Source organism: Ochotona curzoniae, unplaced genomic scaffold (genome assembly GCF_017591425.1).
Source record: "Ochotona curzoniae isolate NIBS_2020 unplaced genomic scaffold, NIBS_Ocur_1.0 contig_2754, whole genome shotgun sequence".
Lineage (NCBI taxonomy): Eukaryota > Metazoa > Chordata > Mammalia > Lagomorpha > Ochotonidae > Ochotona > Ochotona curzoniae.
Window position 1 is genome coordinate 30,831,999 of NW_024465582.1, and position 27,017 is coordinate 30,859,015.

General features: G+C 46.5%; 2 protein-coding genes across 8 annotated transcripts in view; one reads left to right on the forward strand and one right to left on the reverse strand.

Annotated features, from left to right (window-relative positions):
• Positions 1–9,577, forward strand: part of KIF2A (kinesin family member 2A) — a 62,876-nt gene extending 53,299 nt beyond the window's left edge. For 6 of the 7 annotated variants that reach the window (XM_040977587.1, XM_040977588.1, XM_040977590.1 and 3 more), the window contains 4 exons: positions 646–796; positions 3,358–3,459; positions 7,195–7,330; positions 8,690–8,950. In XM_040977587.1, coding sequence (XP_040833521.1) covers positions 646–796; positions 3,358–3,459; positions 7,195–7,330; positions 8,690–8,775 — 475 coding nt within the window. In that variant the 3' untranslated portion in view covers positions 8,776–8,950. Of the gene's footprint in view, positions 1–645; positions 797–3,357; positions 3,460–7,194; positions 7,331–8,689 lie in introns of all 7 variants that reach the window. The other variant, XM_040977589.1, reaches the window with a different exon arrangement.
• A 2,141-nt stretch (positions 9,578–11,718) lies between these two features.
• Positions 11,719–26,367, reverse strand: DIMT1 (DIMT1 rRNA methyltransferase and ribosome maturation factor). The gene is made up of 12 exons (XM_040977595.1): positions 26,215–26,367; positions 25,899–25,972; positions 24,972–25,058; positions 20,964–21,025; positions 20,780–20,873; positions 20,650–20,699; positions 16,738–16,861; positions 16,506–16,598; positions 15,670–15,734; positions 14,888–14,951; positions 13,292–13,398; positions 11,719–12,129 (listed from the first exon to the last, which is right to left on the reverse strand). The coding sequence occupies exons 1-12, from the start codon at positions 26,276–26,278 to the stop codon at positions 12,087–12,089; spliced, it is 927 nt and encodes a 308-aa protein (XP_040833529.1). The 5' UTR covers positions 26,279–26,367; the 3' UTR covers positions 11,719–12,086.
• Between the last annotated feature and the right edge of the window lie 650 nt (positions 26,368–27,017).

The window sequence follows — 27,017 nt, forward strand, 5'->3', positions numbered from 1 at the left end:
TGTAATGCATGGCCTACATTTTTATGTCCTTTATTAATTTATTTGCTTTAAAGTATTCATTTAAAATTCAGGCTTCCTGTTTCCCCTCATGTTTTTTAAGTATGATGTCACTTTTGCACAGTTATCTTTGAAAAATAAATTGTCTTGTTTAAAATGAAGAGTTTACCTTCGTTCACTATGCACTTACAGATTTCCTTGTTGGCAAGGAAAAAATCAAAGATCTCTATGGCTTTGAAAATGTACTCTTGCCCAGATGTTTAAATTCAAGTGTACTGAGTAAACACTTTTTTAAGTGATGGAATGTTAAATTTTTTCTCATACTTCTGTTAATTAGCATTACTATGACCAGAAAATAATGATCTATTTGATGACCTCAATGTCTATATAGTTTGCTGGTCATCATTTCTTATGTACAGTAATTATTTCTGAAATAGTTATAAAATTGGTGGAGTGGATTCCTAAAATTAAACAACCCAACCTCCCTTTGAAGGGTTTTGACACACGTTTCTGTTAAAAATAGATATAAAGGTGACATCATCAATCATAGTATGCTAATTGAATTGCGTTTGTATTATTCAGTAGGTTGGTATGTTGGTGTTCTTTGGGAGTCTTTGTTGATGTCCGGTCCTTCCTGTATGTTTCTAGGGTGAAAGAACTGACTGTAGATCCTACTGCCGCTGGTGATGTCCGTCCAATAATACATCACCCGCCCAGCCAGATTGACGATGTCGAGGCCCAGTGGGGTGTGGGGAGTTCCCCTCAGAGAGATGATCTCAAGCTGCTCTGTGAACAAAATGTGAGTGCTTTCATACGCCTGAGATTAATTCAGTCTTGGTTTATTTCGTGGTGACAGAGTTACTGATTTAGATTGAAGGTTATCATCTAAATCAAGATTTAGCAAATGATAGCTTATGGACCATTCAACCAGTTTTACTAGTAAAGTTTTATTGAAACATAACCATGATTATTCCTGTGTAGCACCCACACCAGTGATAACAGGCTGTATAGCTCACAAGCTCAGACTGCACACTAAATGGTTCACTAACCTGATGCAAATGGTGGCTTTTCCAGAGTTTATGCCAGCATTAAAATTGGGGGATTTTAAAAAGCAACATTGGAAAAAGCAAATTTAGGAATTTTTCTCTCAGGGCCAAAGTGATCGCTCAACTGATCCTTCACCTGTTTGGGGTCTGGGAAAGCAGTGGAGAATGGCCCGGGGCCTTGTGTGGGGAACCTGAAGGAACTCCTGGCTTCAAAGCAGCCTAGCTCTGACCATTGTGGCCATTGAGAGAATGAACCAGCAGACAGAAGTCTCTCCTTTTCTATATACATCTTTCTAGTAAAAGTAGTCCGATATTAAATATATATAGATTATATATTTGAACTAAACTTTATGGAAGTAGTAGCACTTGTCTAATTTTGAAGCAAAGGAAAGAAATAGGATAATGTAGGCTTTGGGGAAGTGGCCAGAAAAATAAGTAAAGGTGTAATATGAGAGAGAGTATGTCTGTGTTTATTCAAAGTATAGGGAGAATTTGATAAACTTCCCACATGTCCTGTTCAAAAATAAGTACATGTTTTCCCAAAGAGAAAATTCTTACTAACTTGGTTTATTTTTATTTGAAAGGCAGATTTATAGAAAGAAGCAAAGAAAGGAAGAAAGATATTCCATCTAGTGGTTCACTTCCCCAAATGGCCAATCTGAAGTCAGGAGCCAGGAGGTTTTTATGGGTCTCTCATCTAGATGCAAAGGCTCAAAAACGGAGCCATCTTCCACTGTTTTCCCAATCCATAAGCCAGGAGCTGGATCAGAAATGGAGCAATTGGGACTAGAAATGGCACTCACTCGAGATGGACAAGCAAAGGATTGACCTGTTGAGCCACCGCACTGGTCCCTATATAAACTTTCTTTTTTAAAAGATTTTTAAAATTTTTATTGCAAAGTCAGATATATAGAGGAGGAGAACGCTTCTCGGCCTTTTGGCTTAAATCAAGTGTACAGAGGAGGAGAGACAGAGAGGAAGATCTTCCGTCCCATGATTCACTCCCCAAGTGACCACAACGGCTTGTGCTATGCCGATCTGAAGCCGGGAACCAGGAACTTCTTCCAGGTCTCCCATGTGGGTACAGGGTCCTAAGGCCTTGGGCCGTCCTCAACTGCTTTCCCAGGCCACAAGCAGGGAGGTGGATGGGAAGTAGGGCTGCCAGGATTAGAACCGGTGCCCAAATGGGATCCCGATCCTGGTGCATTCAAGGCGAGGACTTCAGCCACCAGGCCACGGCTCCGGGCCCTGTATAAACTTTCTTGATGAAAGAGTTAAATGTCTACTTAAATGATTTAATGAAAATATATGCATATGTTTAGAATCACATATTTGTCTTTTCAAAAATTCCTTTTTTTACAAAACAATTTTAAATAGGCTACATGGTTGTGTATGTCACTACATTTTTTAAAATGTCATCAGACACACTGGGAAGGAGACTTATTACAAAAGATTAAACCAGAGAAATTTTGACTTGAAATTGGACCAAAATGAGCAGGTTGTGTACATTCAGGCAACAATGTTCTGAGAAATACATCAGGCAGTTTCATTGTTGGGCCTGAGCGACAGAAGAGATGCTTACACGAAGCACTGGCTGTGGAATAACGTGCTACACACATAGGCTGGATGCCTAAGTGGGCAGTAGTGTGAGTGTGCGTATGTGTGCCATAGCCTGTTGTCCCAAGAGCTGTGATGCTGAATCAGGTGCAAGAGCAGAGGTGGTGAACAGGAGGTGTGTAGCTGAATAATGAGGAGAAATAGGAATCAATTAACCAGTAATATGATCAGTATCAAATGTTATGTATACTCTGCGTAATTGGATGTGCTTTTATGTAACTAGAAGCACAGTAGGCTTACGCCAACATTATTATAAATATGAGGTATTGTATCACTATGTTAAAATGGCTACAGCCTGATAGGAATTTTTAAGCTCGATTTTATCTTAAGGGATGATCGTCGTATATGCATTCATCATTGAACAAAACTTTATTTTGCATTGCAAGACTGTGTGGTGTTGGGGGGTTTTATTTTGCTGTTCTATTTTTGGTAATAAAAGGGGTTAACAACCGATTCAAATATCTATAAAGACTGGTAAGCAAATTGTGTGCTATAATTTAAAAATTCAGCTTGAGTAAGAGTTGAGACTCTCAGAACACTAAACATAGCCACAGTCATTGAAGACGTTGTACTTGCATTTATTTTAAGTCGCCCTTATCATTCAAGCTTCCTCAAATTCAAAGTGACGTTGAAAAACGAATTGTATAGCACTTGAAGTTTACGCCCTTCATCGGTGTTTTACGCTTTTTATCTCAAGGAGGAAGAGGTGTCTCCACAGCTGTTTACTTTCCACGAAGCGGTCTCCCAAATGGTGGAAATGGAAGAGCAGGTTGTGGAAGATCACAGAGCAGTGTTCCAGGTAAAGCGGAAAAGGACCTTCCTTCAGAATCTGGAGAAAATGAAATCTGGAGATTAGCTTTACAGTTGTCTTAATGCCTTTAAGATACTTGCTGGTATATACGCATGTGTGTGCTTAGAGGGCAAAAAAAAGGAGATTGATGGATGCAGATATTTCTTCTGCCTCACATTGAGAAGATGTGTTTCATTTGCAAAAACCTTTCTCCTTTGTTGTCAGCTGTCGAGTTTTAGTTGAGAGTTGAACTTCTGCCGGTGAGTTCTCTTTTCTTCAGTTTAGGCCAGCTTGTTTAATGCAATTAAAAAAAAAAGAGGAGAAAAGTGTTTTTGGAACAATTGAACAAGTCAGTCTTTAGGTGAGAGTGAACTGCTCTGACTGAACCTGCAAATGGAAGATTCGGTGTCTCTCTCCTCTCTAACCTTGCCTTTTTCAAATAAGTTTTCAAAGCTACATCTTTGTTACCGACAACAAAATCAGTAAGTCTCCGTTTGCCCAGATATTCACTGCCAACTCTTTGCTGGGGGTGGGTTGATTTGTTCTGTCCTCCAGCCTCTGTTATGGTACCAGGTGTCCTCTGCAGGCTCCAGTGTACTGCCATATCCTCCATGTGCACCTGGCTATGCTGTCTGTTTAAGCCACTGAGGAGGCCCAGCTCTGACACTTGCACTCCTCGGTCAGAGCATGGAGCCTGTAATTTTCTCCAGGGTTGGAATATGAGTCCAGTGGTTCCGTTAGGGGAGTCACAAAGAAACTTCATTTGAGGCGATCTCAGACTTGATTCTTATGTGTGCTTGTCAGTACAGGGTCTGGTATAGTCTGTTGCCCAAATTGGCCTATACGCACACTGTTAGTTGCAATTGCTGGGTCACTTGTCTCTAGCCCTGTCTTCTCTGCAAACTGATGGGTGTTGCAGTCCACGCTCATCCTGCCCACCACACCCTCGGCCCCCGTGCAAACCAGTGGGAGCTGCAGCCTAGTCAGAGTGACCCGCAATAATCCCCACCAGGCCCGCCCCCTGCCCTGGTTCCCGTGCTTACCAGTTTGTATAGCAGCCTGGTCCAGTCTGTCCCACATCCCATTCAGCTCTCATACATGTCAGAGAGCATTGAAGCCTTGTTCAACTCAACCAGTCCCCCTATCAAGCCCAAACATGTGCCAGCGGGTGCTACTCTGTCTAGTCATGCCTGTCCCAATCCTGAGCCAAAGGAAAGCATGTGGGTACCATAGCCTGACCTGGTCTGAGTTGCTCCCTTTCTTGGTTCTTGCGCTCACCTGCAGGGACTGTCCTGACAGAGGAGTACCCCAGGCTCCTCCATCAGAAAATCTCGCAGTGCCAGATATCAGCGCACATCAGTGAGTCCATGGGCCAGTCCTACATGGTCCACCTACTGTTCTAAGAGGAACAATAGCTTTTCCTGACTAGCCATCACCCATTCTGGTTCTTATTGTTGGGTGCTACAGCCCAGCTAAGCCTGGTCCCTACCCAGACACAGCTCACACATGGCTCAGCAGGGACAGGGATCTAGCCCAGCCCATCCTACAACCATCATGGTTATGACAAACTCCAATGGATGCTGGAGTCTAGCCCAGTCTGGCACACCCCAGACCCAGTCCACACCCATGCCGAGGGAGACTGCAGCTATGTCCAGACCAGACCTCAGCCCCCACTCCAACATCCACGCTCACCAGTGGGACCCACAGCCCAGCCAAGGCATCTCCTTAGCTCCCCAGTCAGGCCTGTTCCCAGCTACAAATCTCGCGCATGCCAGTAGTTGCTCTGACCCAGCTTGGCATAGTCTCTCTCCTGTCTTGGCTTTTGCCTTTGGATGTTGCAGTCTGGCCTGGACCAGCCGGCCCCCAGTCCTAACTCACTGGTGGGTGCTGCAACCTGGCTCTGCTCAGTCTGCTCTCAGCCTTGTCTCATGCAACCCATTAGGTGTGGCAGCCTAGTCCAGCATGACCTGTACTCCACCCTGGTTTCTGCATTTACCAGTGGTTTGCTTGGCCCTACCCAGTCTGCCCCCTTCCAAAACCAACTCACACTTGCTGATGAATGGAGCTACCCTGCCAAGCTTGCCAAACACCCAGGCCAGTACCATGTACTTATCAGAAGTAGCTATGACCCACCAGAGGAGTTTCCCAGGTTTCCCCAATTGGGCCACTCCCAGACCCAGTTCTCATATATGTCAGTAGGTACTTGGCCCTTACCCAGCATGACCTACCTCATCCAGCCAGCCTTTGTTTGAGCTGGTACAGCCCATCCCACCCCACACCCTGTTTTAGGGTGCTCATACAGGTGCTGCAGCCTAGACCTGTTCCACTTGTTCCTGGTCCCAGTACTGGTGAGCATCAGTGAATTCCATGGTCACGCTAGCTCAGCCCTTCACCATTCCAACTCTCAAGCTAACCAGCCGGACTTGTAGTTTCATAGGGTTGGACCCGCAAATCCCCCACAGAATCCACTTTCAGACCTGGTTCTCTTGCATGCAGGTTGATGTCATGACCCAGTCTGATACTCAGTGTCAGGTACTGGGATCCAACCCTGCCAGACAGGCCCCCAGCCATAGCTTGTGTGTAAGCTGGCGTGTGGTGATCAGCCACGTTCCATGCCAACAAGCCCAACCCAGGACTGCCATGTGGGTTGGTGTATCAGTCTGACCAGTAAAGATCTTAATGTCTGTCCAAACCAACAGGTCTCAGTCCCCTCCCTTACCTGCAAGTACAATGGCCCTGTCATTGGGTATCCCTCAGGATTCATTCCTCACCTATATTTACAGTGGCCTTATCTATGATGTCCCTAGACAGTAATACCATACCCCCAATACTCCTAAGCTTGCCACTAGGCAGCCAGCGGGTAAAGCCCAGCGCCAGTTGGCACTCTGGCTGCCCAGAAGCCCAGGACCTACCCCCCCCCCCAACTCCAGCAACAATAGATGGGGAGCTTATATCCCCAGCAGGAAAGCTGGTCCGGCATGGGTTCCCCCAGCCACAGCCACATAGCTGTCCTCAACAGCTTTCCCAGGACAGAAGCAGGGAGCTGGATGGGAAATGGGGCTGCCGGGATTATAACCGGCACCCATATGGGATCCTGGCAGGTACAAAGCAAGCACTTTAGCTGCTAGGCTACCATGCTGGGCCCCACATTCCATATTGTTGTACCTGGATCAAGCCTGTTACTCCACTTGTGATGCATAGATGCGTGCCCTGCAACGCAGCAGGTGATGGTTTACAAACTTGAGTTCCTGCCACCCACGTGAAGTTGTTGGCTGAGCCCAGCACGCGCTATTGTGAACACTTGGAGAGTGAACTGACAGATGGAAATCTCTGTATGTCTCTCGTGTACCTTTCAAATAAAATGAAAAGAAACCTGAGTGTTTTTGAAGAGCCAGTGTTCAGAATTTAGTCACCCCTCGGGCTAGGTGTTTTTGTTATTTCCAGACAACTTGGAAGCATACCTGGTTTCCCCTTATTTTAGAATTGATGTTAACGTTTTGAGACTATGTCTCTTTGATATTTACGTGTTTAATTCATTCCCTTCCCCAAATCCCCACTCAAGATAGACTAGAAAAATGAAGTCATCATGCTTGACTCATCCTATGTATTTGTGTGAATTGTCTTATAATTTATTGTCTGAGTAAATTGCTTTATGTCTGAATATTTAAGAGAGCACCATCTTGAATACATTGGATTATCTGTAACAGTGATAAATTGCTTACTGGTTATTGAATGTTCTTTCAGGAATCGATTCGATGGTTGGAGGATGAAAAGGCTCTCCTTGAGATGACTGAAGAAGTGGACTATGACGTAGATTCCTATGCCACACAACTTGAAGCAATTCTTGAGCAAAAGATAGACATTTTAACTGAGCTGCGAGGTAATTCTTTCCATTTTGGTTAACTAGTATTTGAAATCTGCTTGGTGTTAGTCTGTGTGTTAGTGGGAGGCTTTCATATCTCAAGACAACATGTTGAGTGGAAATTGCTGGCATCTTTAGCACTGTCCCTCAAATTAGACAAACCAGCCATTCTATTCTGTAAAAATATGGAGTGTCACTTCCACTTCTGTCTTATCATATTTTGTCTTTATCCTTTTGAGATTAAGACAGCTTACATTTGATTAAAGAGGAGGGATTGGAGAAGCTGTGCATTTTGCTTTGCCCTCTCAGGTCTGATTTGGCCATGTGTCTGTCTGGGGCCAGGTCTATTGAGATGTGTCTTCCTCCGGTGCCACCTGACATGTTTCTTCATTACAAGTGGAACGACGAAGGGAAGCATGTGGCTTTGTACACACCATGTATTTTTGGCTTTCTCATTGGCTTACCTATTTAGACCAAGTATTTGTTTCTTGTATGTGAATTTCTCAGGCACTGGCAAATTACCGGTTGTTTAGATGCCAGGAGGCATCTCCATGTATGTGTACATAGATTCAAATGGCCAGTTTTTAACAGCAAATAAACTGTACATTTTTAAGTCCTTCATGAGTTGATTATACAAAATAATTCCTTATGAAACCAGCAGTGGCTGTCTCCTTATATAGTACATGCTTTTCATATGCATGCCTTGATTTAAATTGATCATTTTGCTAATCTGCAAGAATTCACAGCTTTTTTTATTTTATGTGCATTTATTCAGGAGACCATACACACTCTAGTATGTTTTTCTTTGTAATATATAGCATTTCACTTGACTCTGTTTTTCTTAAATTCCTGTAACTTTGAAGAAGTTTGCCTTCTAGACAGATAACTCAACATCTTATTTTCACCATTTAGAGAGAACATTGGAATAACAGTAGATGTTGCCTTATATTTGTAAATTTTTAAACATCATTGCACTTCTTCTGAAAGCTGAAGGGAGTCAGGAATGTGGCTTTCTGTCCTCTCTTCCGAGTAGGGAGCAGGCTTGGAAGCTTGGCATTATTTACATTGTGAGCCAAGTCCTGTAATGTTGTGCAGTGTTTGCCAGCATCCATGGTCTTCACCTGTTAGGTGATGGTGGCACCACACCAATTGTGACCAAAAATGTCTCTAGACACTCCCTTAGGAGGCAAACATCACAAAGACCCAGTTTTCCCTTTGGACATGATTGTAAGTATCCATAAACCTGTTTATACTCTGAAAGGAATTCGTAAAATACTGAGTTATTCATTAAGAGAGCTGACTTGATTAGACTCAAAACTGAACAACTGTATTGCACATATTGCAATACTTATTCTCTTTTTCTTTTCTTTTTCCAAGATAAAGTAAAATCTTTTCGTGCTGCCCTACAAGAAGAAGAACAAGCCAGCAAACAAATCAACCCGAAGAGACCCCGTGCCCTTTAAGTTGGCCTTGCTGCTAAAGGACCCCCAGCACCCTTAATACTGTAATGGACATGGTTTAGCTGTAAGGGCCATTTGAAAGTTTTAAGATTTTAAGTGTCTGTGGAAAATGTCTTGTCCTTCACCTGAATGACATTTCAATTTTGTGAACCACCTCCGCCTCCAAAATGCTTCTAGTCCGGGAGGCACAAACAAGAATTGGGATTGGTGAAGCATTACATTTCATTTACCCAGTAGTGGTTTGCTTTTGGAGATCCTTGCCAATTTCATTTGTTAAAGGAGGGAGTTGGGTTGTGGACTTGACCTGGAGGTGGCTGTTAGGGGGAAGCCACAGCATTTCCTTTGACTTGGTTCAGTTTGCATAGCCAGACGGCGCGGTTGACCCTGAGCGTGCATGCTTACCTCATCCGTGACTGTACATACCCGCCACTCCTCGACGGCTGTGCTCGCCTCCCGCTCTGTGCCTTGACCAAGGCTACGACCCCGAGTTGCTGAAGCACAGCCAAGAAAAATTACATTCCTTATTCATCATTGTAAATTACCGTTATTGTGTGTACATTTTTACTGTATTTGAGACATTTTTGTGTGTGACTAGTTCATTTTGCAGGATGTGCCATATCATTGAACAGAACTTAAGTCTGTGACAGTGGACATAGCTGCTGAACCATTCCATCTTATATGTATAAAATCTGGAATTATGATTTTAAACCATATAACATGTGATTTTAATTTTCTTAGCCTTTTTCTTTGTAAAGAACTAAAATATAAACTAGTTGGTGTAAAATAAAAAGCAATGAAGTTCTGAGAAGAGTTTTATCTTAGGGTTATACATATATATGCAGTGTGTGTGCCAGTGTGGTATTAACAAGATTAATAGTGCAATTTGATCTTTACCAGTACCATTAACTTAAGTTGAAATGTTCATTAGCACCCCAAAGTGTACCATTCAATGTACTGGTAAAAGAAGCTGGCTTCTGATGCATGAACGCTGACATGTGCGTTGAAGGTAGCCCATAGCAGAGGTTAGCTTATGCCAGGTACACACAGCACGTAACTCCCTTGAGAATTAGGCGCAAAGAGCTCCACCTAGTAACCTAATGTGTCATATTTTCCCATTACTTGGTGAGGATTGCCAAATTCTTACCAACAGATCGCCGTACAGTGCGCTACTTTTTCAATGGCAGCATTTATTTTTTAGATTCCTACTCCAAACAAGGAAACTGGCCACTTTTCATGTAAATATTTTGTTAAAAGATTTCTATGTGACCCTAGGAGCATTCCCTTGGTTACCAGTAAATGCACCACAGGGGAGGAAATAAAAAAAAGCAAGCCTCCCAGGGGCATCTTCTTCTGGCTTAGGTAAGGACAAGCCCATGCAGGGGGGCCGAGGCGGACCGAGGGCAGATCCGCCCGAGCCGGAGTCTCCACGTGCCCCTTCCTAGTTATGAGAAATCCTGCCACCAGGTTGAAAAGTTCTGTAAACGTGAACCATGCAACAACTGGATTTTTCATCAATACTTATCAATAAAATGAATGGAATGAGTTTTAGAGATCATTGACTTCAATACAGTAACCATTTTGGAAGGGACTCAGGTTTTCTTGCAGTTGTAAGATATATTCCGTTTATGTTTGTTTCTAAGAAAAGAGGAAGTGTAATCGCCGCCTTGCAGGGACCGGCTTTGAGCATGGCCGCTCCTCCGAGGGCAGTGTACCTGTGGGAACTTGCTCCTTGTTAAGCACAGCAGGTTGCTTTGTGAGTTGCATTGATGGCTACTTTGTTACAGAGTCCTTCAGACACAAGTGCTGCCTTCTACCGTGATGACGTGATGACGTGATGACGTCCTGTCAGCAGTTGGGTATTTACTGAAGGTAGTGGAGGTGGTACAACCCAGGCCTCCTGCGATACAGGGGCCAGACAGCAGATTAAAAGTCAGCATTTCATGGGGGGGGGAGAGAAACAATGTTGAATTTTAGCATTCTTCTAGAAGTGTAGACACGGTACAAAGTGAATGTTGCAAAATGTTTTGATGAGAGTAAAAAAAAAAAAAACAAACGTTGCCCTTAAGTATATTTAATATTCATGTAACAAAAATGGCTTGATGTGGCCAGATTTTTTTTGTTGTTGTTCTGAATTAAACAGTACTTTTTCACACCTGAAAGCATATGTCCCTGTTACTATATGAGAATGACTGAAGCTAGAATTTTTTTAAAAATCTGTTTAGGGAAAAGCAACTTTTCTTCTGTTCCAGGTTTATTCAATGTACTTTTGCTAAATTAATTATAAACATCCTTTGTATAAAGAAAGTTAAATATCAGTTAAGATATTTTCATTATTGATTTTCTTACAGGCAAAATAACCTACTATATACCTCTTTATTAAAATGTGCTAGCAACACTTACTGTTATTATTCAGACTTAAACACAATAGCTAATAGAACTTCTTTAGACATCTATTGAAATTCTCACTCCGGCAGTTTAAAAACACTTTAAAGGTAAGCTTCGAGTATATGAAAAAGTACTGTAATTTTTAATTATCCAGAAGTTATACAAATAGGAACCAATAATATTGTGAGAAAGTGGACCTTTTAATGAGATTGAAGGCAGAGATTTTAAAACCTGTTTTAATTTATGATTTTGCTAAGTCTGTATCTCCTCTAGAACAAATATGTAACCTCATAGTTAAAATTTAATTGATATGATTCTACTTAAGCTTTCCTCATTTTATGGGCTGTGCCCTGCCCAGAATATGTTTGGCACTGCCTCATGGCAATAGCAGCCTCAGGCTTAGCCAAAACCTGCATGTAGATTGTGTGCTATGAGATGGTTAAAGAGGCAGAGAGTGAGAAAATAAATGATATAGGGTAAATGAGAATTTGAGAAGCAAAAAGAAACACTCAAAATGGAATTACTGTACATGTGAATGGCAAATGATATGAAGAATATGTGAGCAGTTAAGCATATCTGAACATTTTTATTACTTGAGAGAGTAAAAATGACCTCATTTATAACACAGTAAAAAGATTAGCATCTTTATACAATAAAGTGTGAGAAACACTAAGTGTAAAGTTGTGCATATCTGTGGCTTTTGAAGATTCTGTAGAGTGGACCCTGTCCTGTGTTTATTAAAAACAAACCAGGAATAACAACAACAAAACACCTGGGGACTTGGAATTGACCACCTTAAAGATTCAGAAAAATAAATGATGATGGCAGAAATGTGGCTTCCAGAGAAGCAACAGCACAGATTGTCTTCTTAGCAAAAATATATAATCTGTTTCCTTTTTTGACTTTGAAACATTCCGTCTTCCAGATGCCTAGGAAAAGTGAATACCCTCTTCATTGAATCCGTGTAGCAGTCTAAAAAAGAAACCCAAAATGGGGAGGTATTGAAAAGCAAATTTGAATATCATTAGATTCTAAAACTACTCATTGGAAAAACCTCATTCTGCAACTAAATTGATCCAAGTTGTATTGGTTTAAACCATTTTATAGTAATGCCTCTTTAGTTACCACCTGTAGATCTACAATTATAATAATGAATATGACAGTAGTTAATCTTGCACATCCCCTGCCTTAGGCCTGCGAACCAATTGACAGTTTGTTCCATTTCAGCATAGTGACTCTACAGGAAACAAACTGGAGACAGATCAGACGAAGGAGCAAGCAAGCTTGCACGCACATCGCCCCATGGAGTACTGAGGTTTGGTATGCGTGGTTTCTGTGCGGATACCTACGTCAGAGTGTTAGCCAAATGCATATAATAAATGACCTTGGAAAAAAATACGCGAATGAAGGATAATAAGATAAAATATTGTATTTGGAGCTGCAGTTATTTTCAGGCTGGGCCACAGGAATAGGTCCAAATGAAGTGTGCAGAGCTCTGCTGGCCAGACAATAAAATGCAAACACCATCTGTCCTGGTTGTACAGACCTGTGTTTATTGTTTGTCACAGGCAATGGCATTACAGTCTGCTCTCATGTTTACTCAGCCTCTACAACATGGAAACTCTAAAAACAAATGGGCTATAAGAGTCAAGAATCTTAACATGTTAAGCTAAAGACCGCGAGTACGTGAATTACTGAAATGAAGCCTTTTTGGCCTCAGCTGCCTGGACAATTATGATACCTGTACATCAGAGCCATGTAGAGCCTGCCACAGGCCACACGACCTAACTGGGCTAAACACACGAGACAGGTGTGCTGGGTCAGATCTGCTTACACATGCTAACACCCAGACAGCGCTTGGGAGTTGGGATAGGCCAGGTGGCAGGAACACGTGACCACACGCCAACACAGAGGCTGACTGCTGCTCCGACTGTTCCTCATTACTGTTCCTAGTAACAGTAAACGGTCACTCTGCTGTAGCTCATCAGCTCCGCCTTGTGCACCAAATACTATTCCATGGAAGTGCCATGCAGTACTGCCAAGCAGCACCTCACACCGCTCAAGAGCCTTTAAATCTAATCAGAAGGTGTCACAGTAAAGAAATGTAAACATGAAAACAAGAGCTGTAACTTACCTGATAAAGTCATCTATATCCATGGTGCGGGCCCTTTTGTCACTGAAACCTGTGCTGCTTAGGATTTGCTGTATTTTATCTGCTATGCTGAAATCTTCTGGTATAATCTATCAATATAAGATTCAGAATAAATGAACAACATATCTTTAATGAAGTCACTTTGACTCTTTTTTGTTTTTTAAGTTTGGTAAGTCATAAGGGAATGATCTTAACATTACAAATTAATGAGTTTGGAAAGCCTGATTATTTTGACATGACTTGGATCTCTTATAGTTATGTGGCTAATCTGTACTGCATAACAAATACTCAGAATACCTGGAGTGAGTCTTCATGTATACTGTGCTTTTTTCTTTAAAATTCTAAAATTCAGAGATGATGTCTAATCCTTGAGAATATTATTTCATATTTCATTTATATCTATGCCAAGCTTTCTTAATCCACTTATTTTCTAGGCAGTTACTCAATCGTTTCTTCAACCCATAAAACACAGAAAGGAGATCTGTGAGATCTGAGTCACACAAAGGATAGAAAAGCAATTTGTCTCTGTTTTAATTATAGAGCGGGTGCCCACACATACACATACAGCTGTGAGAGCTGCACAGGTAAGATGCAGGCTGAAAACCCAAACCTGTAACTCAACCTGCAGAAAACACTAACTAGTAATTGTTATCTGAGCAACAAACCAAGGGTTGGTCAAAATCAGAAGACCAAATTATTTTAAGTTGAGCAAACTACACGTCTACAACTTTGAGGGAATCACAACTTGACTGAATCTGACAGCGCTCTCATCCGCTGGCTCTTGGCCCAAACGCTTACACCAGCCGGGACTGTGCCAAAGCCTGGAAGCCAATCCAGGTGTCCTGTGTGAATGGCAGAAAGCACCCCCTGCTTGAGCCATCCATCATCACTCCGCTCAGGGTCTGCAGTGGCAGGGAGCTGGGGCAGCCACCGAACCCAGATCATGCACTAGATGCAGACACTTCAACAGTGCTTTGACCGCCAGGCTACACACGCCCCCTCAACCTGCTTATTCTGACTGAAAGAGGAGAGGGGAAGGGGTTTAGTAAAGGTTGCTTATATTTGAAATCTACAACAACCCTGACCTGTCATAATTCACGTCACAGTTCCGAAACTCTGCATTTGACAGCACCATCTTTCAAGTGTCCTGTGGCATGTACAAAATAATGGGACCAGTTCAAGTGGCTATCCTCCACTTGCAAGCACTGGCATCCCCTACGGGTACTAGTTTGCATCACAGCTGCTCTACTTCCCATCCAGCTTCCTGCTTATGACCTGGAAAAGCAGAGAATGGCACAAAACCTTAGGTCCTTGCGCCTACATGGGAAACCCAGACATTACTGGCTTTGCCTCTAGATCGGCTCATCTCTCGCCACTGCAGCCTTTGTGGGAGTGAACCAGCAGATGGAAGATCTTTCTAGTCCTGCTTTTCTCTGTGTTTTTTAAAATCTGTCTTTCCAATAAAGATAACTTAAAAAAAAATGTACAAAGAATCTCAAATGACAGATGAAAAAGAGTAAAAAATAGAGGGACATTTTGAAAGAAGTCGTTGAAACTACAGAAACATTTCCTACTTACAATATTGTGCATTGAGCAGTGAATTCTATAGTTTTTTTCCAAAAGCTGCTGCACTGCGCTTGATCTATAGGACAAACAGGTGACATTACTATTATCACAGAATCAGCGAGCACATATCGTCTTTCAGCTTATATTAAACTATGTTCCTTAAGGTAAAATTAAGGAGTTAAAGTGGTGAATACTTAAACTGATGATGCATTCTTTCAAACTTGAAAATCGAGTCCTTCAACAAACATGTCTTAATTCTTAGCGACTCTTAGGAAAATCCCCACATCTTAAGCTCTCTCTCACCTCTTCTCCCACTGTGTTGTTCACATTTTCCCAAGTTAACAAAATGGCACGACTCCTTGACAAGCGTGGCAGAGCTCTGTTATTGTCCATTTCCGGACACACCAGGCAGGTCTGCAGTCAAGAGCTGCGAGCGCGCAGGGTACCACCACACTGCTTGGGGCTCACAGCTGCCTGGGGGCTGCTGCAGGCCCTAGACTTCAAAGGGCCCAGCTAGGCCTGTTGTGGGCACGTGAGGGAACAAGCTATCAAATGGGCCACTGCCCTCCGCCTCTCAAGATGTAATAAAAATTTCAATAAGGGAAAGAGCTTCGGGATTTTTCCAAACTGAATTCTGTGAACTCTCCCACCTCCCATGTGTAAGGTGAGCGAGGGCAGTGCAGTGTGTGGGTCGTCTGTGTGTTCTGGAGCAGCTCTCCGGGAAGAGACGCGCGTGCAGCACGGTGTCCGCGGCCCTGGACTTTGGACGCGCAAGGAATGAGTCACACACTTACTTGAAGGCAGCAGACAGGGTCTTGTTCTTCCTGACAAAGGTGATCCTTACCAGGCCATCCCACTCCTGAAACGCAAGAAGGGCATTTTTCCTCAACAAGTCAAACTTGCGGCCAAGGTGTTTTTTTTTTTTTTTAAAGACTAGAGGAAACCTTCTAGAATGATGAAATGCTCTTTCTGGAACTCAATGACACACATGCTTGACTAAGATGTACATGTCTCATTTTGCACTGTTAGGCATCTCGATGGATGTATTTTCCTCAATTTCGTACCAATTAGGAACAATTAGGAAAAAATAAATTCCTACATCTGAGCAAAGGGTATGACACTTGCTTAAAATATAAGACTCTTTGTCAAGAGTAAAATTCGAAATGGACGTGGTTTTGGACGCAGCCCCTGTAGCAATGCGCCTCCATGATGGAGTTCCTGACGACTCTTTTACAGCCACGTTGTCTGTGACTCGACTGTAGCAGGGTGTGCCACCCACTGCCTCCTGGCTGGCTCCTGAACTGCAAAGCGAAGCTTGACTGAAAAGTGTCACCCAGAGTGTTACTGTCAGCTTTCCATTTGACCTTGCTTTCCACATTCTATGCAGATACGCACTTTCTGTGATCATAAGTTTGAGCAGAATACAACTGAATTTTAATTTTTGCAAATATTTTTCATGGTTTTTTTTTTTTGTGGCCTTTATAACTAGTCCACCGGTTTCATCGCAAGGATGTATGACCCTGAACATATTCCCAGGTTGAATACCGAGGCTGATGCCCTAGGGACAGTGTCTTCCAGTCTGGACTCCATTTTCTTTTGCTGAATGTCCTACCTCATCATTTGGCCTCACCTGAAAATTGATGGGTGGTGGTGGATTCTTCGGTTCTATCCTTACCACACTGGATTCCACCTTGGGTGGTGGTCTAAAGTTATTCTTTCCCACCTGTGGACCAGAAAATGTTGCAAGTTTTCCGCTAAGAGACCACTTTTCTTTAGGGAGCAATGGTGTGCTTCCCCCAGAAGGCCCAGCCAGGTGTCCAAGGAGGAGTTACACCAGTTTGTTTCAACAAAAACCCACTCACTTTCATGAGGTGGTCCACGCGTGCTAACAGCTGTGTGTTAATGGAAAGTCTGCAGTACAACTTGTCGCCAGGCTTGGCAACCAGGCGGAGAGCAAATTCTCGTTGAAACATAAGTACAGCACACCTGAAGAGAGAAAGGCAAAGGTGGACACTGGGCACAGCAGTGGGGCTACTGCCCAGGGACATCGGCCTCCCGTGTCGGCACGTCTGGGCTCCAGGTCCGGCTCCTCCACTTGGGACTGAACTCCCTGCTAACTGCACTCCAGAAGGCATCAGGTGACAGCCCCAGTACTCTCATTCCCGCCACCCACACGGGAGATGTGGACTGAGCACCTACCCCAGCTGCTGCAGGCATTTCGGGACTTAGCTAGTGGGTGGGCACTCTGTAACGATGAGGAACTGGTGCAGCGAGGCTGCCTTTGGGGGTGCCTACCTCCTGGCTCAGAATGCCTAGTCCCAACTACTCTGCTTCAGCTTCAGCTTCCTGCTAACGCATCCTGGGGACCACAGATGATGGCTCAAGTCTGACACCCAAATGGCAGTCCTGAATGGAGTTCCACCTCTGGTGATTGCAGGCATCTGGCAGGTCAATCGGTAAAAAACAGTGCTCCCTCGCTCACTTGCTCTCTTTCCAGTAGATTCTTCTTTAAAATAGGGAAACAGGGCCTAGTACTGTAGCCTAGTGACTAAACTCCTCACCTTGCACGTGTGGGGATCCTATATGGATGCTAGTTTATATCCTAGCTGCCCCGTTTTCCATCCAGCTCCCTGCTTGAGGCCTGGGAAAGCAGGACAAGGTGACTCAAAGCCTTGGGACTCTATATCCACATGGGAGACCCAGAAGCTCCTGGCTCCTGGCTTCAGATCAGCTCAGCTCCAGCCATTGCTGCCACATGGGGAGTGAACCAGTGAATGGATGATCTTCCTCTCTGTCTCTCCTCCTCTCTGTATAACTGACTTCCCAATAAAAACAAATTTTAAATATAAATAAGGAAAACAGTCCAGGCCAGTGCCACAGCACAGTGGTTACGGGCTCTTTCTGCAGTGCCAGCATCCCATGCCAGTGCCAGTTCAAGTCCTGGCTGCTCCACTTCAATCCAGCTCCCTGCTCATGTCCCTAGGAAAGCAGTGAAAGATGGCCCAACTGCCTTGGCCCCTGCACCTAGCGGGAAGATATGGAGGAAGTGTGTGGTTTCGGACTGGCCCAGCTCCAGCTAATGTAGCTATTTAGGGAGAGACCCAGTGCATGGAAGAGCTCTCTCTGTCTCCTCTCTGTAAATCTGCCTTTCAAATAAAAATACATCTTAAAGAGGCAAACAGTCACATGGAACACTAAGTGTATTTTATCTGTAATGAATTTGCTTAGGAAACAGCAAAGCAACATGCTATTAATGACAGTTAATTCAGCTGTCTAGAAAATAGAACATTTTCAGTCTTTTTTTTTTTAAAAAAGACATTTATTTATATTGAAAAGGCAGATTGAGAGAGAGAGAAGGAGAGACAGAAAGATCTTCCATCTGCTGGTTCGTTCCCCAAGAGGCTATAAAAGCTGGAACCAGGAGCTTTTTCTGGGTCTCCCATGCGAGTTCAGGCTCCCAAGGACTTCGGCCACCCTCCACTGCTTTCCCAGGCAGAACCGGACGGGAAGCGGAGCAGCCGAAACATGAACCAGCATCCATATGCGGCAGCGGCACTTGCAGGTGTCGAGCAATCGAGCCATCACACCAGGCCCCAGTCTTATTACCACAAAATAAGAGAGCTAGTTTTGCTTTATAACCCTAAGAAAGAGGATTTGTAAGTAGAAGCCTTCAGTTATCAGAAGAAAAAGTATTTCTGATCAGCTTTCCTCATTCTATCACACACACACACCTGACTTGAGCAGAATCTCCTTCACAAGGCAGCAGACGCCCTGGAGGAAGCAGAGGTGCCGAGGTGGCAGGCTGTGGCCCGGGCGCTGGTCAGTACCGGGCACGGACTGCTGTGCGCAGCGCACGGGCCTTCTGGAGGCTGGGGAACAGACATGGACTGAAGCTCCCAAAGTTTTGGACAACGAATCACAAGAAACATTTGCTATCACAATCCGCAACACAGATATCTGTATTGGAGTGTTTGTATGCCTCTACCAAAAGCTCCACGGAACCACGGTCCCTCAGACTGCGTGGAGGGCCCTCGGAGATGCTCCAGTCGGGGGCCTGGCTAAGCGGGGGGACGGGGGACGTGGCAGGAGGGACGGTGCTGCAAGTGAGGCTGTGGCTCTGCACAGCAGAACAGGTCATGAGAGCGCCTGGTTACGGCCCCACTTCCTCCCCCCCCCCCCGCCCCCGCCTCCATCCATCCTGGCAGGCGGCACGTGATAAACAACTGAGCCCTTCCCAAGTCCCTGCCACCCGCCGGGGACACCAAGCTGGAGTTCTGGGCTCCTCGCTTCAGCCTCACCCACCCTTGGGTGCAGCAGGCATTAGGGAGTGTACTAGAAGAAGGAAGATCATTCACTTTCTCTCTCTCTTTTGCTCTGCCTTTCAAATAAAAGGAAACATTTTAATAAACAAGCATATCAAGCTCATCTTCTGCCGGTGGTGCCAGAATCCAGAGGCGCAGCCGTTCAAGTTCTGGCTGCTCCAGCTCTGCTCCTGTGCCCCGCTTACGGCCTGGCAGGGTGGCCGAGGCTGTGCCCTCTGCATGTCTGGGAGACCCAGAGAAGCTCTTGGCTTCGGATTGGTTCTGCCTTTGGATTGGCTCAGTGCAGCCACTGCGGCCATTCAGAGTGAAGCAATGAATGGGAGACCTCTGTCTCATCTTCTCTTTGTAATTCTTCGAATAAAAATAATAAAGTTTGCGGGGCCCAGCACGATGGCGCAAGTGGTTAAGGTCCTCGCCTTGCATGCCCGGGATCCCATATGGGCGCCGGTTCTAATCCCGGCAGCCCCGCTTCCCGTCCAGCTCCCTGCCTGTGGTCTGGGAAAGCAGTCGAGGACGGCCCAAAGCTTTGGGACCCTGCACCCGCGTGGGAGACCCGGAAGAGGCTCCTGGCTTCGGATCGGCATAGCATCGGCCATTGTGCTCACTTGGGGAGTGAATCATCGGACAGAAGCTCTTCCTCTCTGTCTCTCCTCCTCTCTGTATATCCGCCTTTCCAATAAAAAATAATAAAATAAAATAAAAATAAAGCTTTCAATTAAAAAAAAATAGGATGGTCATGACTCACTGAACTAGATTTTCTAACACCAGAGGTATTTTTGGCTTGCAATAGGTGTAACTGCAGACCAGCTGGCAGCCACTGCAATTGTCTAGAGTAACAACAATTAACCAGGCCTGGGCCCGGCACGGTGGCGCAAGTGGTTAAAGGTCCTCGCCTTGCACGCCCGGGATCCCATATGGGCGCTGGTTCTAATCCCGGCAGCCCCGCTTCCCTTCCAGCTCCCTGCTTGTGGCCTGGGAAAGCAGTCGAGGACGGCCCAAAGCCTTGGGAACCTGCACCCGCGTGGGAGACCCGGAAGAGGCTCCTGGCTTCGGATCGGCATAGTATCGGCCCGTTGCGCTCACTTGGGGAGTGAATCATCGGATGGAAGATCTTCCTCTCTGTCTCTCCTCTCTGTATATCCGCCTTTCCAATGAAAAAATAATAAAAATAAATCTTTTAAAAAAAAAAAAAAAAAAAACAATTAACCATGCCTAAGATAAAAGCACGAGAAGTCAGAAAATCGGGACAGGATGTCCAGTCTCGGGGACAGGAGCGGGTCACACCAGCCCGCCAGGAACTTCAGGGGAAAAAGTAGTGGCAACGGGGGAGGGAGAAAGCGATCCAAACCATCATCCTTTTCCACACGAATCCTTCCGTAGTTTCCCGATGGACTTCACGAACTGGGCAGTAAGTCTAGTCTGATTTTTTTTTGGGGGGGGAGGGTCACAAACCTGAAAAAAGGCCGGTGCAGCAGCAACTTGAAGACAAAGGGCGAAGAGATCTGCAAGAGAATTAACTGGCTGCTTTGCAGAAAGACACAGGAGGAGAAGAGCGGGACTTCCTGCCGATGCCAACACATACCTGATAAGGCAGGTTGGCCACGCACGCGTCAAAGAATGGCAAGTCTGTTTTCAGCACGTCCCCCACCATGACCTGCAGCTTGCTGGCCACGGGCCTGGGCATAAGAAACGAGAAATGGAAGAAGGATGTTATTATTTCTTTCGCGAGGCCGAAATAACATTTTAATTTTATTATGCATACTCACGTGCCCTGAACTCTCTTATGAAGTTCAGCTACTAGCCTTGGGTCAAGTTCACAGGCAATGACCTGAATTTATAAAAAAAAAAAAAAAAAAAAAAAAAAGAAAACTTTTAGATGAGTTTCAAAGAATGAATCTAGTCTTGTCATCCCATCTATTACGTGATTTATACTTCTTTTTCTATAGCGCTCTACTTCAGACAACGAAACCCCCACCCAGACGGTAAAGACCCTGCGAGTGCCACCAGCCAGCCTCATGTGTCTCCAGGGTTTGTGACCAGGCAGACAAGGAGCCGTGCAGTCAGCATCCTCAGCAGGGCATGCTGCTCGTCTCAGGAGCCAAGATCCAGTGTTGGCTCACTGCTCAGCTCAGTGAAAAAGGGACTAAAGGGGAGGTGGAAATGGTCATTGTATTAGCTACGGCCTCACTGATACGAGGTAGACGCACATCCGTATTTGGTTTGACTCTGCTTCCTCTGCCCTACGGAAAATGGAGGCAGCCCCCAACCCGCCCGTGCTGACTGTGATGGGCACAGCACTGCAGGACGCCAAGGGCCAGGCAGGAGGCCTACTTCCTGATGCCCAGCCTATGCCCTGTGATTTGGGCAGTGGCTATGCTTGCCTCTGAGTACCGCCCCCCCACAATGGCTCCCACGCACTAGGCCCCTGATCACCTCTTTGCCCTTCTGTCTGCTCGTAGCTTCCCTGTTGGTGGTAGTCCCCAGTGCTTCACTAATTCCCAGACATCATGAAACACCCCCACCCCCTACAAGCCCTTTTCTGTATCTGTTTCCACCAGGAACACAGTGATGGTGGAAACAGTGATGGTGTTTGTTGGAAGGCAGCTCAACTGAAACACACAAAGGGTTGGCACCCCAAGAGCCTTGCACATCTCCTCCAAAGTTAGGGGTTCCAATCACTCCAGTCTCTGCCTCCCCTACTCCCACCTTACTCCCAACCTGGAGGTGGTAGTCACTGTGCTAATACATTGAGTCAAGTGGCCCCACTTTCCACTTTTAGTTGTCTAACAAATGTAACCAACTTCCATACACTCAATTCCCATTTAACAAAATCATTAAGATGTTGCCCAGAGGGCCAGCTCCATGGCACAGTAATTTCACTTTCCGCTTGCAGCATCAGCATCCCATATAGAGGCCAGTTCAAATCCCGGGTACTCCACTTCTGATCCAGCTCGCTGCCTATAGACTTGGGAAGTGCTCGGGCCACTGCACCCATGTGGGAGAAAAGGATGAAGTTCCTGACTTTGGACTGCCAGCCTACGGCCACTGTGGATCAGGCCTGCATTTCAAGCTCAGTTTCTCAATTAAAATTTTGACTCCACTTTCAAATCCAGCTCTGGATCCAGTACAATAGCCTACTGGCTAAAACCCTGCCTTGCATGTGCTAGGATCCCATCTGGGCACTGGTTCCTATCTCAGCTGCTTCACTTGCCATCAAGTTCCCTGCTTGAAGCCTGGAAAGCAGCAGAGGGTGGCCAAGGTCTTGAGACCCTGTACCCACATAGGAGACCCAGAGGAAGCTCCTGGCTCCTGGTTTTGGATTGCCTCAGATCTGGCTGTGGCAGCCACTTGGGGAGTGAACCAGCGGATGGAAGATGTTTCACTCTGTCTTTCCCTCTCTCTGTGGATTTGCCTTTCCAATAAAAATAAATATATCTTTAAAAAGAATCCAGCTTCGCGGTAATGATACTGTCGGGAGGCAGTAGCTGATGGCTCGAGTGCTTCAGTGCAGGCCGACCTGGATAACTCTGAGTCCTCGGGTTGGCACTGTGGCAAACGGGGTAAAGCCACTGCAGTGCCAGCATCCCATAGGGTGCCAGTCCAAGTGCCAGATGCTCCACTTATGATCCGGCTCCCTGACAATGCCCCTGGGAAAGCAGAAGTGGGCCATGTCGGAGACCAGGAGAAAGCCGGTTCCTGGGTTTGGACTAGCCCAGCTCCGGCCACGTGGGCATTTGGGGAAAGAATCAGTAGACGGAAGATCTCTCTCTTCTTCTGTCACTCTTCCTTTCAAATAAGTAAATAATTCTTTAAAAACGAAAAACAGCATTTGGCTTCATTTTCGCTATTTCAGGCATGTGGAGAGGGACCCAATAAACAGAGTATCTTGCTCCCTCCCTGTCCTTCTGTGAAATCTAAAAACTTTAAGGACAATAATAAATTCCCCGCTGGAATGCCTAGTGTGGTCTGTTTTCCTGATGTATCTCATCCTTTTTTTTTTGAAACTTTAAGATTTATTTTTATTGGAAAGGCAGATCAGATTTATGGAGAGAAGGAGACACAAAGATATTCCACCTGCTGGTTCATTCCCCAAGTAGCCATAATGGCTAAACTGATCTGAAACCACAAACAAGAAGCTTCTTTTGGGTCTCCCATGCGAGTGCAGGGTCCCAAGGCCTTGGGCCGTCTTCTCCTGCTTTCTCAGGCCACAAGCAGGGAGCTGGAAGGGAAGTGGAATAACTTGGAGACGATCCAGTACCCATTTGGAATCCTGGTGCTTCCAAGGCAAGGATTCAGCCACTGAGCCATCGTGCTGGGCCCCGTATCTCATACTTTCTAACATAAAACTGTGAGTAAGAGATGAAGAATAACTACAGATTGAATTTACCTTATCTAAAATGCTTGAGAGTCTGGTGCAGTAGCCAAGCAGCTAAAGTCCTCACCTTGAATGCACCGGGACCCTATATGGGCACCAGTTCTAATCCTGATGGCCCCGCTTCCCATCCAGCTCCCTGCTTGTGGCCTGGGAAAACAGTTGAGGAAGGCCTAAAACCTTATAACCCTGCACCCGTGTGGGAGACCTGGAAGAAGCTACTGGTTCCTGGCTTCAGATCAGCTCAGCTCCAGCCATTGTGGCAACTTGGGGAGTGAATTAGCGGATGGAAGATCTTCCTCTCTGTCTCACCTCCTCTCTGTATATCTGATTTGGCAATAAAAATAAATATATCTTCAAAAAAATAAAATGCTTGGAACAAGAAGTATTTCAGATTTAAGCATCTCTAATTTGAAAATCAAAAACTCAAATGTGATACAGTGGGTTAAGCTACCTCTTGGGATGCCTGTAGCCCTACCTGAACACCTGGAGTCACTTCCCACCTCCACTTCTGAACTGCTTAGGATCAAGTACTGCTTGGCTTCTAGTGCTGCTATGCATTCTGGGAAGCGGCAGGTGCTGGCTAACGGCCTGGGCGCTGACCATCAGCACGGGAGACAGCAGGCCCTGGGTCCGTGCCGTCAGCCAGCACATTCAGGGACTGGACCAGCAGGTGGAACACCTCTCTGTCACTCCCTTCAAATAACCAAAAACATTAACGTTAACTAAAATCTATGGCTCACATGGTCATTTTTTTGATTGGAAAGGCAGATGTACAGAGAGGAGGAGAGACAGAGAGGAAGATCTTCCACAATGGCTGGAGCCGAGCCAATCCAAATCCAGGAGCCAGAAGCTTCTTCTGGGTCTCCCACACGGGTGCAGGGTCCCAAGGCTTTGGACAATCCTCGACTGCTTTCCCAGGCCGCAAGCAGGGAGCTCGATGGGAAGTAGGGCTGCCGGGATACGAACCGGCGCCCATATGGGATCTCAGCATGTTCAAGGCGAGGACTTTAACCATGATGCTATCGCGCCGGGCCCTACATGGTCATTTTTGAAACATTTATTTGAATGGCACAGTTACAGAGAGGCAGAAACACAAAAAGAGATCCTCCAGCCCCTGGTTCACGGCCTAGATGTTCATGACGGGCAGGATGGGGCCAGACGGACAGCAGGCACTGCTTTCGGGTCCCCGCTGGGTGCAGCGGGCTAGCACCTGGGCCGTTTTCTGCGCTGCTTTTCCAGGTGCATTAGGGGAAAACTAGATCAAAAATGGAGCAGCCAGGGCTTGAACCAGTCCCCACATGGGATGCTGGTGCTGCAGACAGCAGGTTTACTCACTACGCCACAAGTGTGGCTCCGACGCAATCATTTCTAATATCAAAACGTTAAATCCCCTTTTTACCTTTTTGGCCTTCTCTAACAACTTTACGGTCATGTTGCCAGTTCCAGGTCCGACTTCCAGCACCACGTCCGTTGGCCTTAGGGCAGCCTGAAAGGAAGCAGACTGGCCGTAACACGCACGGCCCATCCGAGCACACCCCTGCCCTGAGATGGGGCTCGGACTCCACTTCCCGATTTCATGATGATGTATGGGGCCAACAAGATTACCTACTACGAAAGCCCTCGCGTTATGGGCGAAGGCTCCTCAATGGCACCATGGCACAGACCGACACTGCCTCCTACCTTGGACACGATGGCCATCAAGTCTTGCAACCAAATCTGGTCACGTCCAGCAGCCCAAATGAGCCAGGACTGTGTATAACGAAGCTCCTGGCCCCCCAGCAGACTGGGCCAGGATCTCAGAATTGTCATGTCCACTTTCAGGGATTCTGGCCTAAGAGACACCCCACAGACAGGTCTATGTGGGCACGCAGCTGAACGCTCCACATTCATGGGTTTCATTGTGTGATCAATGAACTCCATGAGCTTAACATGCAGGCTAAAAACCTAGGCCAACTCTCCTCGCACCAAGCATCCCGAGTCTCCCAAGAGCTTTTCTGGAATGCTCCTCCTACAGGTCCAAGAAGCTTCCATTATTCTAGTCCGTGCCTTAGTCCTATGGTTTAGACTCTGGAAGAAAGGCTAACAGTGCCTAGAAAAAAAGCGATTCAAAACTGAAATTGAGAAAGAACAAATGTTCAGCTTTGTAGCAGATAATTCTCAGAGAGAGAACAGGGTGATGGTGGCAGGTGGGGGGACCCAGACCTAAAACGTGCAAACACGTCTGTAAGTCCTCAATGATCCGTGTGTTCATTCAAGGTACACCTGACAGCGACCTCGGGCCAGGCACGCTCTGCAGGCGATCAACAACGCCCTCTTTCACACCCACCTTATCAATAATGCTGTTAACCACGAGAGGATTTTTCAAAATGTGTTGCCCGATGCCTTTGTTGAACATGAGTCCTAGAAAAAAACACACACACACACGGGCCTTCACCTCCCTGCCGGCTGACAGGTGAGAGCGTCCGGGAGCAGCCAGCAGGATGGGGAGCAGGCCGGCATCTGGGGGCCAGGCCCGGGGCGGCCGCTCGGCGTCCAGTCCACCCCTGCCAAGCCAGCCCGGGGCCCGGGATGCCGGCACCCACGCCGGGCAGCAGCTCCGGGCTCGCGGGCGGCCCGACCCCGCTTCCTCCCGGCAGCCGCACCTCCGGCGCTCTTGAGCTCCCGGCGCTCTTCCCGCCGCTTCGCCGCCGCCTTGACCTTCGGCATCTCCGCAGGAACCGGGCCCTGAGGACCGCCAAGTCACACAGGACCAAAGCGGGCCGGCGGCCGGGACCCCGCACACTCCCACCACCCCGTCCACGCCGCGCGACGGACGCCGGCCCCGCCTCCGGGCTGCTCCGGTTCCTCCTGCCCGAGCGGCGGGGACGGCCTGGGAGCCCGGGGCCCGCCGGGAAATGTAGTCAGCAGCGCCAAGAAAGGCCACGCTCGGGGAGACTACGACTCCCGGAAGGCACCGCGCTGCCGAGTCTGGCAGCTTGGGATTGGACAGTTTGGGGCCGGGGGCGGGGCTTCCTCCCCGCGCCCCGCCCCGACGGTGTGGAAAGGCGTTCTCGCGAGGCTCTGAAGTCTGTGTGACGGGACGGGCTTGGCAGGTCAGGTGCTGGAATCGCTCAACTACCAAGTCGGGCTCTCTTCTCGCTCAGACTCCGGGGGATCAGGACCCAGACGCAGGATGCGGCGCGTGCGCCCTTGCTGTGGGGTGCTTCTCTGCCTTCCGCATCGCATCCCAGTCGGGCCTGCGGGTGCTTCCTTTGGTGTGTCTCACCGTTCCTTCTCGAAACGTGTACCGAGCTCCAGCTGTGCGTTAGAGAAGGACCCGCCCTCAGAGTGTGTTCCATTGAAAGGATGAAAAAAATAATAATAATAATCCCAAAGTGCTTAGCAGGTGCCTGGGATGGATGGGGCGCGCGACGGCGTGCGCCCTGGCTGACGGTGCTTGGCGGGG